Source organism: Strigops habroptila, chromosome 7, assembly GCF_004027225.2.
Source record: "Strigops habroptila isolate Jane chromosome 7, bStrHab1.2.pri, whole genome shotgun sequence".
Classification (NCBI taxonomy): Eukaryota; Metazoa; Chordata; class Aves; order Psittaciformes; family Psittacidae; genus Strigops; species Strigops habroptila.
This window is the reverse complement of record NC_044283.2, coordinates 62,237,672-62,251,879: the sequence shown is the minus strand read 5'-3', so window position 1 is coordinate 62,251,879 and position 14,208 is coordinate 62,237,672. Positions and strand designations below refer to the sequence as shown.

Below are 14,208 nucleotides of genomic sequence, written 5' to 3'. Positions count from 1 at the left end.
AGCTGATTTCCAACAGCCAAGTACTGCAAAGTTCAACGGTATCAACTGGCAACAGAAATGTTTTAGTAATACACAACATTACTTACCCACACACACAAAGAAACAAACAACCCCTAGATATTGGCATATGTATTGACAACAGAGCTCTTATTTCCCCAGATTTAGAAGATCTGCCCCTTTATGGAACACAATTTTCCTGCAACGTGGACTTCTCCCTGACACAGCACAGGTGTCAATTGATGTGTAAAAATTTAAGGGGGGAAAAAGGCATCATTAGCAGTCACATTTTCAAACGACACTTTATAGAGATTCTGAACTCCTTAATAAAGCAGTAAAATAAAACAAAGAGCACCCTCAAGAAAGTAACAAAGAAAGCTGTAGAAAGTATGGGGCTGTTAAGTGCATGCTGGTATGCTGAGGAGAACCTTTAAACCTCCTGCCTTGATATACTAATACAGACTTCTAACTTTTTTCACGAAAAATAAAGACATACTTATGTAGAGGTTCCTGTTGCATCAAGATTCTATCCAGAACTGTTAAAAATACACAAAATTATCCATGAACCTACAAAAAAAGTATAACTTTTAAAATTGGGGGAGAGGGGAAAAAAAAAGTACAGATTTAAGGCTACAGTCTACAATATTAAAGAATCACTGGTGAAAAAGAAGAAGTTTGCACAGTAAATTTGTGAGAAGCTAAAGGGGAAAACAGTCCTGCCATGCATGGAGAATATTTTAACAGCATGGTCTTCTACCATAAAGTCAACAGCAAACAAACAAGAGGTCAAGGCCATTCATAAATTCTAAAAATAATATTTACCAGACCTCTGCCTCTCTGGCAGGTATAATTCTGATAAGTGACTATTCTAGATAATATTTAACATAAAAGTTTATTTACAAAAATACTTGCAATAGCCTGAAATCAGATTTTAACCAGAATCACCTATTCAAGTCAGTAAAGGTTACATGTAAATGAAGATCATGCTGTTGGGTTGTTTTTTTGTTCTGTGTTGGGTTGGATGAGGTCTTGAGGGGCTGCTACAACTAGGGTCTGTGAAAAAACACTGATCCATGCGAATGGCTCAGGAACAGATAGGAAAAGTCCCTAAAATATTGTCAATGTTTGATCAAAGATTTGACCGTAAACCCAAAGAAGTCAACGACAGTCTTTCAACACCCTTTAACAGACATAAATTAGACTCTACAATATCATGGAATGCTGAAGAGAAATCTCCTTGTCTGAATGACAACAACTGAAATATAGTTATTGATAAATGTATGCAACTTATGTTAAAATAGTAATATACTGGATTACACCACACTGGATTGCACCAGTAGAACTGCCAAGAACAAACTACAGTAGGAGTTTCAGCCCTTTGTTTCCACCACAACTGCTGAGAAAAGCAAGTATGTATGTGTACATACATGAGTTAATATGGAAATTAGAGGAAAAAGGCACACTTGCAGAAGAAGCTTTGGGTAAGAGCTAATGCAGCGGAAAGGTCATTCTCCTCAATTTTTACTGTTGCTTCAAGCAACCATGACATTTTCTGAGGCCATATTGAAAATTGCGTAATTGGCATGACCATGAGGCTGGTACCCTGATTCAGATGAACAACCCCCTTAAATCTATCTGGATGCTCAGTATAGGTTTCCATCAGTGACATCACACAATCACACATACCTTCTTTTTCAAGACCACTTTGCTATTGTTTAGTTTAGAAACCACTATTTCTTAGAAAATGTCATTCATGGAGGGGGGATCTATACACAGAGACAGACAGGTATGATTCACCCTCTTTAAAAATTAAACATGTAAAAACCTTTCAAAAACAAAGACATGTTCTGCATGCATATTAGCAGGAGAAAAACATTTTTAAAGCAATAAGGGAACGTGAGTTTGCTTAAGAGGCTCTTGCAACCCAAACACAAGCAATGTTATAAAGAAAGTTACCAGCAAGTAACTTAAAAAGAACCGTAACTGTGGACATCTAATAAAAGTAACTGAAGGAGAAAAAGAGAAATGTTCTGGCTGACAGCAGGGACTTGGCACAGTCAATAAGGTAGCAAGGGATTTTAAATGCCTAAACTATGTTTAGTAGATACTATCGGCAAGTATAACTGACTCAAGAAAGGTGATATTCTAAGAGGGGAAAAAAATTAACGTTTACTCTAAAGATTCACTCTCTGTGAAAAGCCTTCTTCATTCCTGGTCACTCCTTTTCACCATATCAGCTGCAAGTCAGAAGCAGTCCAAAAAAGGTATGTTATCAAGGTTCAGAAAGCAATGCTGTCAAAACAAGATATACTCAATGCTGGTAATTTACCGACTTTAGAGAACCATGTAGCCCATTTTTTCCCTTCACCTTAGTCTTTGCTTATGGCAACTTATACTGCAGGATAAGCATACCTGAAAAAAGATGAAAACTTAGAATACCAGAAACTTAAAAATATTGCAGACTTTGAAAGGTTAATCACAGCTGTAGAAGTCTGCAAAATGTATGATGCCTGATACTTTTTGACACATCAGGAAAAAAAAATGACTGGAAATAACAAAGATCTAGTTTGGATGTAGAGTGCAGAGATGCAATGCTGCTGAAATTATGACATGAAGGAAGAAAGACTTTGCAATCCCCATACCATGCTGACATGGGACAGGGACAGCTGAAACCCACCTTGGCATATTGGACCTGACATGGTTTTAAGCTGCGACTGCTTTATTACAACACTTTGGAGCATGAACAAACTTGTGCCTGATTTCCTCTTGTTTTAGCTGGAACGCAGCACAGAAATGAAAAGTAAAGATCAGTTCAAAGTTCATTAGCAAGAGTGAAATTTTACATGTGTGACACCCTAAGATGAGTCTTTAAAACTTGTCTTGTCAGCAAACAAATACCTGAGCAGGCACCTACTCACTCAAATCTGTACTGCTAAAACGACCTCTACATGAATTTACCTTGAAACTTGTAAGGGCTTTGCACAGGCTCCCAGCTGCACCTGTTAGCATAAAGCCACTGTCAAGCAGATCAAAAGCAACATTTAGTTAAATAATGGGTCTGAGTTAAGAGATTTGAAATGATGACACGTGTCCTAATCTGAACTACAGATCAGGATGCTTGAAGTGTCGCAACCCTGCAGATCTCCATCACCTGAACAGAACTCCACACGTGCAGCAACAACTCTGAGTGCTAAAAATTGCAGGATTTCAATCCTCCAAAGTCACAGCTATGCTCAACTGCATATCTTACTGAGATACCAGCTGAGAGAACAAAGACAGGACAGTGTATCAAGCCTGTGTCATCGTCAAGCCTGATGACGTATCCATTTACTGGTCTAGAGGTAAACAGACGAGAAGAGCTACCGTTGACTAATGTCAGATGAGGAGACTCCTCCAAAAGCCTCATGAGAAACTGTCATTCAAAACGTAACTACTGATGACAACCATGCTCCTACCTTCATTTCTCTATTTATTGTGCGTGTCCCTGCAACGATGACAACCTTGACTCAGCGCAAGCAGCACTTACGCAAGAGTTCTCATGGCTGGCAGGAGCTACTTGCCCAAGTAACAGTGCTCAACCATAAAGGCAGTAAAATACTGGGTCTTTATTTTCAGGCATCCCATCAGCCTTCTGGTGAACTTTTCTCACTATATAAATAATGCAGTTTATGAAAATTTCATCAGGTAAAATAACTAGAAAACAGCAACTTCATCTTCCTTGATTCAAGAAAACACATTTAAGCCAAGCCTGGATGGTAACAAATATCCAGCTACATGCAAAGTTCAGCATGAAGGTGGGATATAGCCCTTTCAAGTTGAGAAAGATGTATTAAAAAGTACATTCTTTAGAGACCATATCTGAAATGGTCAAAGTAAAAGTGAAGCATGGCTTGCAAAACAATAAGGAGATTGTAGAGGTACTGAACAGATCTGAGAATAAAATGAAAATATTTAAAGCCTTTTTTTTTCCTCCTGGATAGATAGGCTCTTTTCCCTCCTCAAAAGCACCATTATTTTAGGTATTAAGTTTTCCACTGCAACACTATTTCTTCAGAAATATTTAGCATCATACAAATATGAAAAACACTAGGCATCCTCTTCACCCCACTCCAATAATAAGGCAGACATTTCATTCCCTGAGGGCAGCTGCGTACCTCATGATGAGAAAAAAAAAAGACTTGAGAAAGGTAAATGCAAATTCTGTTACTGGTTATTCCACTGAGCTTTAGCACGAAGCTTTGGCGAGCCTGTTTGACACAGGAAGAGGCTGTGCAACTATTCTAACTCCGTCATGCTGTCAGATGTGCTTAATAACTTGTAACATTGATTATGAAACCAGATAGTTCATGAAAGTAAGTGTCCTTTATGAGCTACATGAACACTTGTTTGCTGAAGAAGTACCACGCTCCACGAATCAGCCAAGAAATAAAAATTCAAATGACACTTGCATATTTCTCTTTCACCAAAAGTGAGGAGATCAGTTTATCCATTTATCCCTTTCAAATGCGTCAAGTTTTAACAGCCCTCCTCCTTCTGGAGGCATTTTTCTATATATACAAACCAAATGTTCCTACAGTTAAAATACAGAAATAATATGTTGCCACAGGCTTGTAAAGTTTAGTTTTCACACTTAACCAGTTAAAGTCCGGTTCAAACTTATAACCACGCATCTCAACAAAAACAGATTCCTGACACTACCATTTTCTTATCCTCCTCTCGACATTCCATGTGAGGTACAACACACTCAAGCAGCAGCTAAGAAAGAATAACCATTATAGGACACACGAGAGCAATTTTACTAAGCTCTCATTATAGGAAAAACAACATTTATAGTAGTAACAGCTCATAAACATACTAGAGCTACACATTCAAATCTAATAACAATAGAATATAATATGTTCTTTTTAAATATTAAAGCCAGCACTTTGTTTTTATTAAAGGCAGAGTAAAAACACACCAAGAAACCAGCAAATCTAACGATAAGAATTGAAATGCAAACAAAGAATTATGCATCAGCTTGAGAAATACTGCCCTGGTCCCCACTTTAATTCACACCTTTTATGTTTATGCAGGGGAAGTAGAAAAAAAAAGGAGGTGGGGGGTAGAAGTAATTTGCCTGCTCACCTGGACACGTTTTCTGGAATGTACTCTAGAACTGGATACCCATCACTTCTTCTGGATGCCAACTCTGAATGCGACTTCCACGTCTCCACTAGCGTGCTGACGGGAGGGAACGAGCTCAAGTGCTGAAACGCCTGCTCTCGAGCAACCGGTCGTGACAAAGATATCGTGCCTTGGGCACCGATCCTGTAGTGAAATGACTGTCCACCTGAATTTACACCCACAATGGCAGAGGATGGTATACTGTTTTCTTGGTAATAGCTGCCATCGTCAGGCTCCTGCTTAATTCCCACACGCAGGCCTGGATTTGGAAAACCGCTACCTTCACAACTTCCGTCAAATGAAGAAACAGGTGGTCCTAAAATCCCAGAAAGAGAGTAATAGTCTTTGTCATCCATGAAAGAAAAATACGAGCCATCTGTAAATGGGAAAGGATTTACTGTTTGATTCCCTTTAAAAGACGCACCAGAGCAAGGATGCTTGGCTGACTCTTGCTTCACTGGTACTGAAAAGGGGGAATCGGAGTTTATTTTGCTGCTGTCACCAATGCACGCACTGCCGAAGGAAGCGTCTGGCTCAGGCTTTATGAACTGAACAAGGTTCATCTGACTGTTGTTGGAGATGGCATTCTCCATTTCCTCCATCTTAGGAAATGTGAGTTCTTGAGCACCCTTGTCTTTTGTTTCTGGACTGGGAACAGTATCTTGGCTTCTGCTAGGTCCCGCCGGCGTGCTGGAAGCTGAGAATCCTAGGGAGTTGTTTACTGGGCTACAGATGGATGATCCCACAGTGCTAACCGCTGGACTAGAACGAGTGGACCTATTATTGGCATTGGAAGGGCTGGCAATGGAGCTCCTCGAGTTCAGGTTTGCAGGACTGGACACAGAAGATCGCATAGTGATATTATTGGGACTTGAGACAGGAGATTTCACGCTGCAATGACTGGGAGGACTAGAAATTGGTGATTTCATGCTACTTATAGGGCTAGAAAGTGGAGACCCGACATTGCTAACGTGCGCAGGACTGTGCAACATAGACCCCCTGTTTTCAACGTTCGGCGAGCGTGACAAAGGGGTTCCCTGGCCAATGGGGCTGTGCACAGCAAAGTTCCCAAAGTTAGCAGTAGTTGAGGACACAGAGTTAACTCCCGCAGGACTACACACTGAGGAAGCCATGTTCTGAGGGCTGCAGCCTGAAGGGCTTTTCTCTTGACACATGATAGGGCTTTTGACAATAGCGTGCATGGCACCACCGTTTACAGTGCTCCCAGAGTCCGACATCAAAGACCTCAAGGGTCTGCTGGCACTGTGCAGGGGAGAAGAGCAGTGGCCGTTCTCCTTGTAGAGCTTCACCAGCTGCTCCACGTTCTGGTAGATCTTTCCTGGGCTCCCCTGGTTCTGCTGATCGTAGGGGTAATCGGCATCTCGTATCGAATCCATATATAAACCCATGGATTCGGCCACCGTTGCTGACAGCTCCTTGGACTCCGTTTCGGTTTTGATGTCAGAGGGCAGAAGACCAGGCTGACTGCTGTCTTGCTGTAAGCAGGAGAGTAGCTCAGGTTTTTCTTTGTTGTTTCCTTGAGCGCTGCTGTTTGCAAAAGCTCCGGCAGCACAGCTTACATTTACAATCTCCATATAGTTATTGTCATCAGTCTGCTCTCCAGCACCTATAGAAGAATACTCCACAGACTGAGAAACTTGACCCCACCGTCTCTCCATATCTAAGCCTTCTGGGTAGCTGTGGTATCCTTTTGTCTCCATAACTAGCAAAGACATATACAAAAAAGTAAAATTAATAAATGACAGGACAGTGTGACTTCCTAAGGAAATTTCCTAATTTCCTAAGGAAACAAGGCGTATCCGCTCACTCTGTCTATCCTCCTCTCTGTCTGCCTGCCAGTCCTGTTTCCCTGCCCCATCCATCATCTCTCAACCATTTTTGCAATTTCAATCAAACCAAGGGAAAAGATCTCACAGATCTGACAGCCCTATGGGTTCTGAGAGAAAACTGCTCAGCAGTTAGAAAAGACCCAAATTTTTGCTCCCAGCCTTGCCCCAAAAGGAACAGCTCAGCAGCATCAGCACGACCACTGCCCACCCTCACTGGCGACAGCCCCACAGTCGGTGCTGCCCCTCTCTCAGGGACCTGGGAGGACGAAAGGGAAGGGGGTAGCAAGGAAGAAGGGTGAACCAGAGAGATCCTGAAAGGACATGCTGATGGTAGGCAGGACATAAACCCCGTGTAAATTGGACATTACAGTTCTGCTCCTCCAAGCACCCTGCACTACCACGCTACAGGGGAGAGCAAAGCAAGGGAGGCTGTTGTGCTAAGGGCATTTCTCTTCATCATCCAGCTTAACATAGGATGCTTTAGAAGGAAGCAGCAGTTCTGAGGGGCCGGGAGGTGGTTTGCCCCTTCACGGTTATGCAAACTGCTTTAACAACCACCTGAGGAAACCTGGAGGATGGGCTGGGTGGGGAGAGAAGTAGGGCACAAGTTGAATGGGAAATGTTTCTGCCACAGAGGAAGGAGATCAGGATGCATAGCTATTAAATGGATCTGGAGTTCTGCAAACCTCCATGGCAGCCAGGAAGAGAAGTATAAAAAGAGAAGTAAACCTTATTTTAAAATAGACCCTAAAAAAACCCTTCAATCCTGCAGGCCACTCTCTCGAGGAAGGGAGCAAAATGCATGACCTAGCCTTCACTGTTCTGAACGTCATGTGTGAGTAACAATTTTACTTCCATTTTTATTAACTAATAGGCTTATAGTATCATTAGCACTGTACAAACTCAAATGCAAACAGTTACAGTATCGATATTATGCTAATATTTTTTCTTTCAGAATGTACTGATTTTCCAACATTTGATTTCATGTTTAATCTCGTTACTTAACACTACTTAAAAATTTTATTTTAAAGAAAGTCATAAAAACAACCCCCAAAAAACTTTAAATGAATGACTCAAATGCTGCTTGCCCTTACTTAGACCTATGGCCCTATGCCTAAATTCCCCTCAAGAAAATTTTATTAGAAGACAGAATCATGTGTATCCCATCATCATGAGTATCTAATCACATTCCTGTAGTCTAAAATTTTGAGACCAAAGTCCCTACTTTCATATAAAGTCACTCCCAGGTAATCTCCTACCCCCGATTTAAGTGCTGAGCAAGCCTAATTCCTAGAGAAATCAATTGCAGCTGCGAGTGACCAGCATTTCTGAAAACCAGTAAACCTGGTTAAGGCTTAAAATTAGGATGTAAGTGAATTTTACCCTTCAGAACCACCAGCAGAACCACTGCCTACCAGGAAATCTCAGTTATAGGCCTAACATTGCACTGCTGCACGAGCCTTGCAGCGACCTCTCCCACAGCTGTAAATTTCAAACTCCATCCATAATCAATAAGCAAGCACACTTTAAAACTTCAGCTAATAAAAATCCAGGTCACACAAAGGAAAAAAAATAAAAAACTAAAATGCCCTGGTCCTGCAATTGCAGAAAGAGCCACTGCCTGGGAAATATATCCAACAGGACCGAAAAACAGCAGACAGATTATCTGTGTCCTGATACAAGTTCTGTTTAAAATGACAGCTATACATTAGTAAAAATGCAGCAGCAGATAGATTTTTGGGGAGAGCTCATTTCTATCACATCCAAGTGCCTCAGTGGATACTAGAATCAAATAACCATCTCACGGCTTGTTGACAGTGTAAGGGTTTGGGTTTGTTCTTCTCAGCAGAACTTACTACGACTTGACTAGCATGTTTATCCACCGTATCCACACTTCACCTACTGCACAGACATGCCTTTTTACTAACTTTCACTAACTGAATTTGACTGTGGGCTAACACAGACCACAACAGAAGCCAAGTTGTGTTACATATCAGAACCAAGACCAACTGATATTTTGCAGAACAAAGCTTATATTACGAGCACAGCAGTTTCTCCAGGACACACACCCCCCCCCCCCAAACAAGAAGTACTTGAACACTGCGAGTTATGTATTTCACCCCAAACATATCAACAAACACAGCCCTCTGATCAATCAGGCATGAAACCAGTTTCGCAGCAACAGTCAAATAAAAAAAAAAAAAAAATCAAATGGTACCTGGTATCCCTGCAACCAAAAGGTCACCTAGATACGGGAAAACATGAAGTAAATCCAGTTTCGTAAAAAAAGCTAAACCAATGGCTCGAGCGACCACCTATTTCTTATTTCCCGGTGTTTGCAAAGCGAAATTTTAAGTGTCATTGCCTGCGAGCCGCTCTGCCGACATAAAACCGACCAGGAGACCGGAGTTTCGTCGCCAGAGATGGGCTGGGGTTTGCCCCCTCTCCCCCGGGCACCGGAGCACGGCGGGGAGCGCGGGGCGCGTCACCCACGTCGTGGGGTGCTCGTTCCGTCCTCACACGCACGGACACGCGTGCGAACTACCGCGCACACAGCGCGCGCGCTTATTTCCCTATCTGCCCTACGCTGCGTGGAGCACCCGTCACCGCAGCTCCCGGGCAGTAGGCATCGCTCTGCACCCCTAACCCGCCACTCCAAGCTCCCCGTCCGCTTTCCCGCAGGTACAATCCGGATTATCGGGCGTGGGAAAAGCCAGCCGTGCCCGGGAGCTCCCTCCGTCCCTCGCAGGCGTCCACCGGGGGTCGGCCCGGGGAAGCTAATGGGGGGGACAGGAAAGCCCAACCCCGCTCTCGGCCCCTCAAGCGATGCAGAAAAGCACTTTTTCTACCGCGCACGCACCACTCCCCACCCCCACCCCCCCCACGGCAGGGAGGGTCCGGGTAACCACCGCGACACCCCCTTCGTCCCCACGGAGAGCACGGAGGGGTGCCTCCGGGTGCCAACCCCCAAAGTGCCCCCCGCCACCCCCCCCCAGCCCCACCTCCGGGTGCAGGTCGGGGTGCCCCCCGCCCCCCGCGTCGGCCCCGGTCCCGCGGTAACTGTTGCGGCGGGGCGAGTCCCGGAGCCCCCGCCGGAGGGGCGCGGAGCGGAGGGCGGCGCGGAGCGGAGGGGCGGTCGGCGCTCAGCCCCCTCCCTCGCCGTCCCGCCCGAGGCGAGGCGAGGCGCGCCGCGCCGTGCCGCCCGGTGACACGGACCGGCACCCGGGAGGGGACGGGAAAAGGTGCCAAGTCCTTTAAAAACATGTCACATGCCCACCTAAAGTCGAAGTTTACGTCCCGCCTCCAGCCCGCCCTCATTGGCGGGCGGGACGCGGACCGCCGCGCGGCTAGGGCCGGCCCGCCGCCCCATTGGCTGGGGCGCGCCGTCAGTCACCCACCGGGCGACATGACTGATACAAAGTTGCTGCGACACAGGCTGGAAAACGCATCTCCTTAAAGCCGCAGCGGCCGCCGCGGCAGCGCAGCCCCGCGCAGCTCCCGGGCGCCGGCCCCGCCGGGACCTCAACCTGCCGCCCGGACGTGCCCCGGGAGAAGGGTCGCGGGGCGCCGAGCCGGGGCCCCCCCTGGGGCCGGTGAGGTGTGTGCGGCGCAGCCCCCCCCACCCCCCCCGGTGCCCGCGCCGCGCCGGCGGCAGGGCCGGGCATCGCCTCTCCGCCGGACCGGGATTTCCGCCTTGCAGCGGCGCATGAATATGCAGCGGTGGTTTAACCGAGAAATAAAATGAAATGAAATAAAGGAGCGGAGCGCGGGAGGGTTCAAGGACTCGTCCTCCGCTCTCCGCCGCGCTGGCCCCGCTCCGCGGCAGCCGCGCATCCCGCCGGGCGTCCCCGCCCCTGCCTCCCCCTGTCCAGGGGCAGCGAGAGGGGTCACCGGGACAGCCCCTGGCTCCAGGGTGCAGCCACCCCCCTCTCCCGCTCGGTGTCCCCTCCCGGCGCCTGCGTCCCGGTGCAGGAATACCCTTTTCCCAGGGAAGCACCAGAAAAAAAGACGCCAAGCAAACTTTGAAGCGATGCGCTCCCAACTCGCTCCCTAAATAACACCCCCGGCGAGCGGCCGGCAGCCACTGACGCACGTTCCCAAACGGCCCCAGCACCCTCCAAGCCCCGCTCCCGGCCCCGGCCCGACCCCCAGGTGCGGCCCGGGCCCGGCGGGGACAGCTCCGCGGGGTGACAGGGGTGCCGCCGGGAGCGGGGCGGTGGGGTTGAGCCCGTCGGGGAGCGGCGGCACCGCGCTGGGCACCGCGCACCTTCGCCCCAAAATCACCCCCTGCGCGCACGCACGCAGAGGAGCGCGCAGGTCCGCGTTCGCCCGGGGGAGCGGGGTTTGTGTTCAACAGTCACAGCCACAGCGCAAACATCCCCAGGATTTGGTGTGTCACGTGCCCATTTGCAGGTTCTGCCAAATATCGACCCGCACTCGCGGCCCCGGCGGGCACCGGCCGAAGAGGCGGCGGCGGGTTCCAGCGCGACCCGCGGAGCAGCAGCCGCCGCCACGGCGCTTCCCCGCGGCGCTGGCGCGGGCGCGGGCGCGGGCGCGGGCGCTGCCGAGCAATGGACGTGTCCTTCCCGCGAAGTTTTCACTGATGGGGACGGGACCGGCCGTGACCTGGATACGCCGGCTGGTGTGGCGGACACCCGCCCGGCCCCCGCCGCCCGCCCCTCGCTCCCCCGCGCCCCGCGCAAGAGTCCACGCTGCACTCACCTCCCCTACGACATGGTGGCGCGGCGGGAGGAGGCACGGCCCCCGGCTACTGCCTGCAAACCATCCGGGAGCCCGCACCGCCACCGAAATGGGGAAAAAAGATTAAAAAAAAAAAAGGAGAAAAAGGGGAAAAAAAAGTACGCGGCGGAAACGCCGGGAGCGGGGCCGGGCAGCGGGCAGGGCGCTGCTGGCGGGGTCGGCGGGAGGCGGCGGCGGGGTGCCCGCGGTGCGGTGCGGCTCGGCGCGGCCGGGCGGACAGCTCCCACCATGGACGCCTAGGTGGGTGGGTGTTCCCGCGGGTCACACCCTCGCCCGCCGGCGGAGGGGAGCGGGGGGTGGATCCAGCACCGGCGGGAGGGGGAGAGATTTAGGAGAGGGAGGGAGAAGGGGGATCGAGGGAGGGAGAGAGCGAGAGATACCCTCCAAAAAGCAAAATCCAACCCCGAATAAAAAAACTTATGTCATTCCAGGTAAAACTCCCATCTGCGCCACCAAGGAAGAGGAGGGAGGAGAGTGGCGAGGGTGTAAACTTTTTCCTCCCCCCCCACTCCCCTCCCGCCCTCCCGGTGCCGCCCGGCCCCTCGCAGCGCCCGGCGGCCGCGCCGCCCCCGCCGTCCCCTCCCGCGCCGCCCGGCCCGGCGGCTCCCGGCGGCGCGGCGCCGCGGGGTTTCTCACGCACGGAGCCCGCCCGCCGCCGCTGCCGCCGCCGCCGCGGTTCCTGGTTCGCGGAGCCGCCGGAGGAAGGGAAGGAGGGCGGGCGGCAGGGAGGCAGGGCGGGCGGCGGGGGAGGAGTGTCTCCCCGCGCCCTTCCCCAGGCGGAGCGTCTCTCCCGGCCCCGCCGGCGGCGGCGGCGGAGCCCACCCCCCCTGCACCTCCCGCACCTCTTCTCTCCGACCGCCCCGCTCGGCCCCGGGATGGGGGTTCGGGAGGAGGCTGCGCCCCCCCACTGGGCCTGCGCCTTTCCTTGCCCCCTCCCGCCGCTGCCAGGGACGGGGAGCCGGGCCCCTCTCTGCCCCGCGGTGTGCACCGGGTTAACGGAGGGGATGGGTGCGTCCGCGCGGCTGCATTGGAGCAACCCCGTCCTGATTTCAGACATTCAAAACCCCGAAATCGGTGCTAACATCGATACCGGCTTTAAATTAATATTTCACTTGTGGCTAAGACCTTTTTAAAACTGATTATTTTTAAGTTCAGGGCATTAAATGTGTCTACACGAAAAAAACAATTAGACATTGGAGGGAGGAAAAGGTTGGCCCTATTTTAATACCCTGTATGAAGTCTTTAAATGTGTAAACGGGCTGCTCACAGGAAATTTTACCTGTGCTGAAGCCTCTGTGGGATCGGGGCCTTGGAAAAGGCGAATATTTTATCGGCTGTTGTTTACATCTGTCAAAGTTTGTGGGCAACTTGATAAACGTTAAGCAGGGAAGCATAAAGTGCTGGTAAGGCCAAACTTGGAGGTAACGGCACATTCAATAGCTTAATTTCACAATTAGTTTACTGTATTATTGGAAGCAAATCATATTTCACTGTGCCTACACTAGTGCTCTATTTTTAGTCCTAATGTAGCTAAAAAGGAGGAACCTACCAAGATATAGCATTGAATGTGAACAATTCTGTTCTCTCTTTCACTCATTTCGTGTCATGCATATGGTTTGAAATGCAGCTAATTTGTTAATCGAGCAGAGCTACCGCAGATGGGTTGGAGGCTGCAGTTCCAGGGCACAGGACAGTTCCATGCAAGTCTGCGAGTAACCCGGCAAATCACAGTCCTGCAGAAAGATCCTAAGCACATTTCCTGGTCTATCAATAACTGCTGTGCTGAGCGCAACTCTTTCATGTTAATTTATAGTGACGGTGTATTCGACTGATGGGCTGTACTTCTTTTGTCTTACTTTTCCTGTTACTCTCCTTTTTTTTTTTTATGGCAAAGGTGTAAATGAAAAAGGCATCTGAAATGCCTGGAGGTAACTGCAGCCTTTCTGTTGCATCTCTTTTATATTTTTTATTTTGAAGAAAGAAAAGGAGAGAGAAAATAAAATTGAAGGAGTCTATCTGTCTATCTATCTATCTGTCTTCTGTCTAATACCAAATGTTTAATTTCCCCCTCCCCCCTCTTGTTACATCCAGAGATGGCTGCTGGAAGCATAAAGCACCTTTCCCAGTACAGGCAAGATGCTCACAGATTTTCCACAAACTCAGGAGAAACCTCATTTATTTTCTGCTTGTGGTTCACAGGAGCACTTAGCTTTTTAGTGGTTGACACTATATCTATTTTTAGCATCATTTTAACAGCTGTCACTAACAACTAAGATCTCATCTTGAACGGGGAAGGGAGATTATCTGTTTTATTTAAGAAAATCAAACTACGTAATTGTCAGATTGTAAACCACAATTTGGATCTTTATCTGTGAAGAGGAAAAGCTATCTTCTGCCATTACGCCAATTCCATGAAGAAAAAAAAAGGAGGGGACCT

The 14,208-nt window shown here is 48.6% G+C and overlaps 1 protein-coding gene across 6 annotated transcripts in view; it reads right to left on the bottom strand.

Moving 5' to 3' along the window:
* NR3C2 (nuclear receptor subfamily 3 group C member 2) overlaps positions 1–12,242 on the bottom strand; it is a 218,034-nt gene extending 205,792 nt beyond the window's left edge. For 2 of the 6 annotated variants that reach the window (XR_003992170.1, XM_030491506.1), the window contains exon 1: positions 5,122–6,896. Coding sequence is in view for 5 of the 6 variants with exons in the window: in XM_030491506.1 (XP_030347366.1) it covers positions 5,122–6,896 (1,775 nt within the window). In the remaining variant the exon portion in view is untranslated. Of the gene's footprint in view, positions 1–5,121; positions 6,897–9,228; positions 10,970–11,732 lie in introns of those variants that run through there. The other 4 variants (XM_030491510.1, XM_030491507.1, XM_030491509.1 and 1 more) reach the window with 4 other exon arrangements.
* Between the last annotated feature and the right edge of the window lie 1,966 nt (positions 12,243–14,208).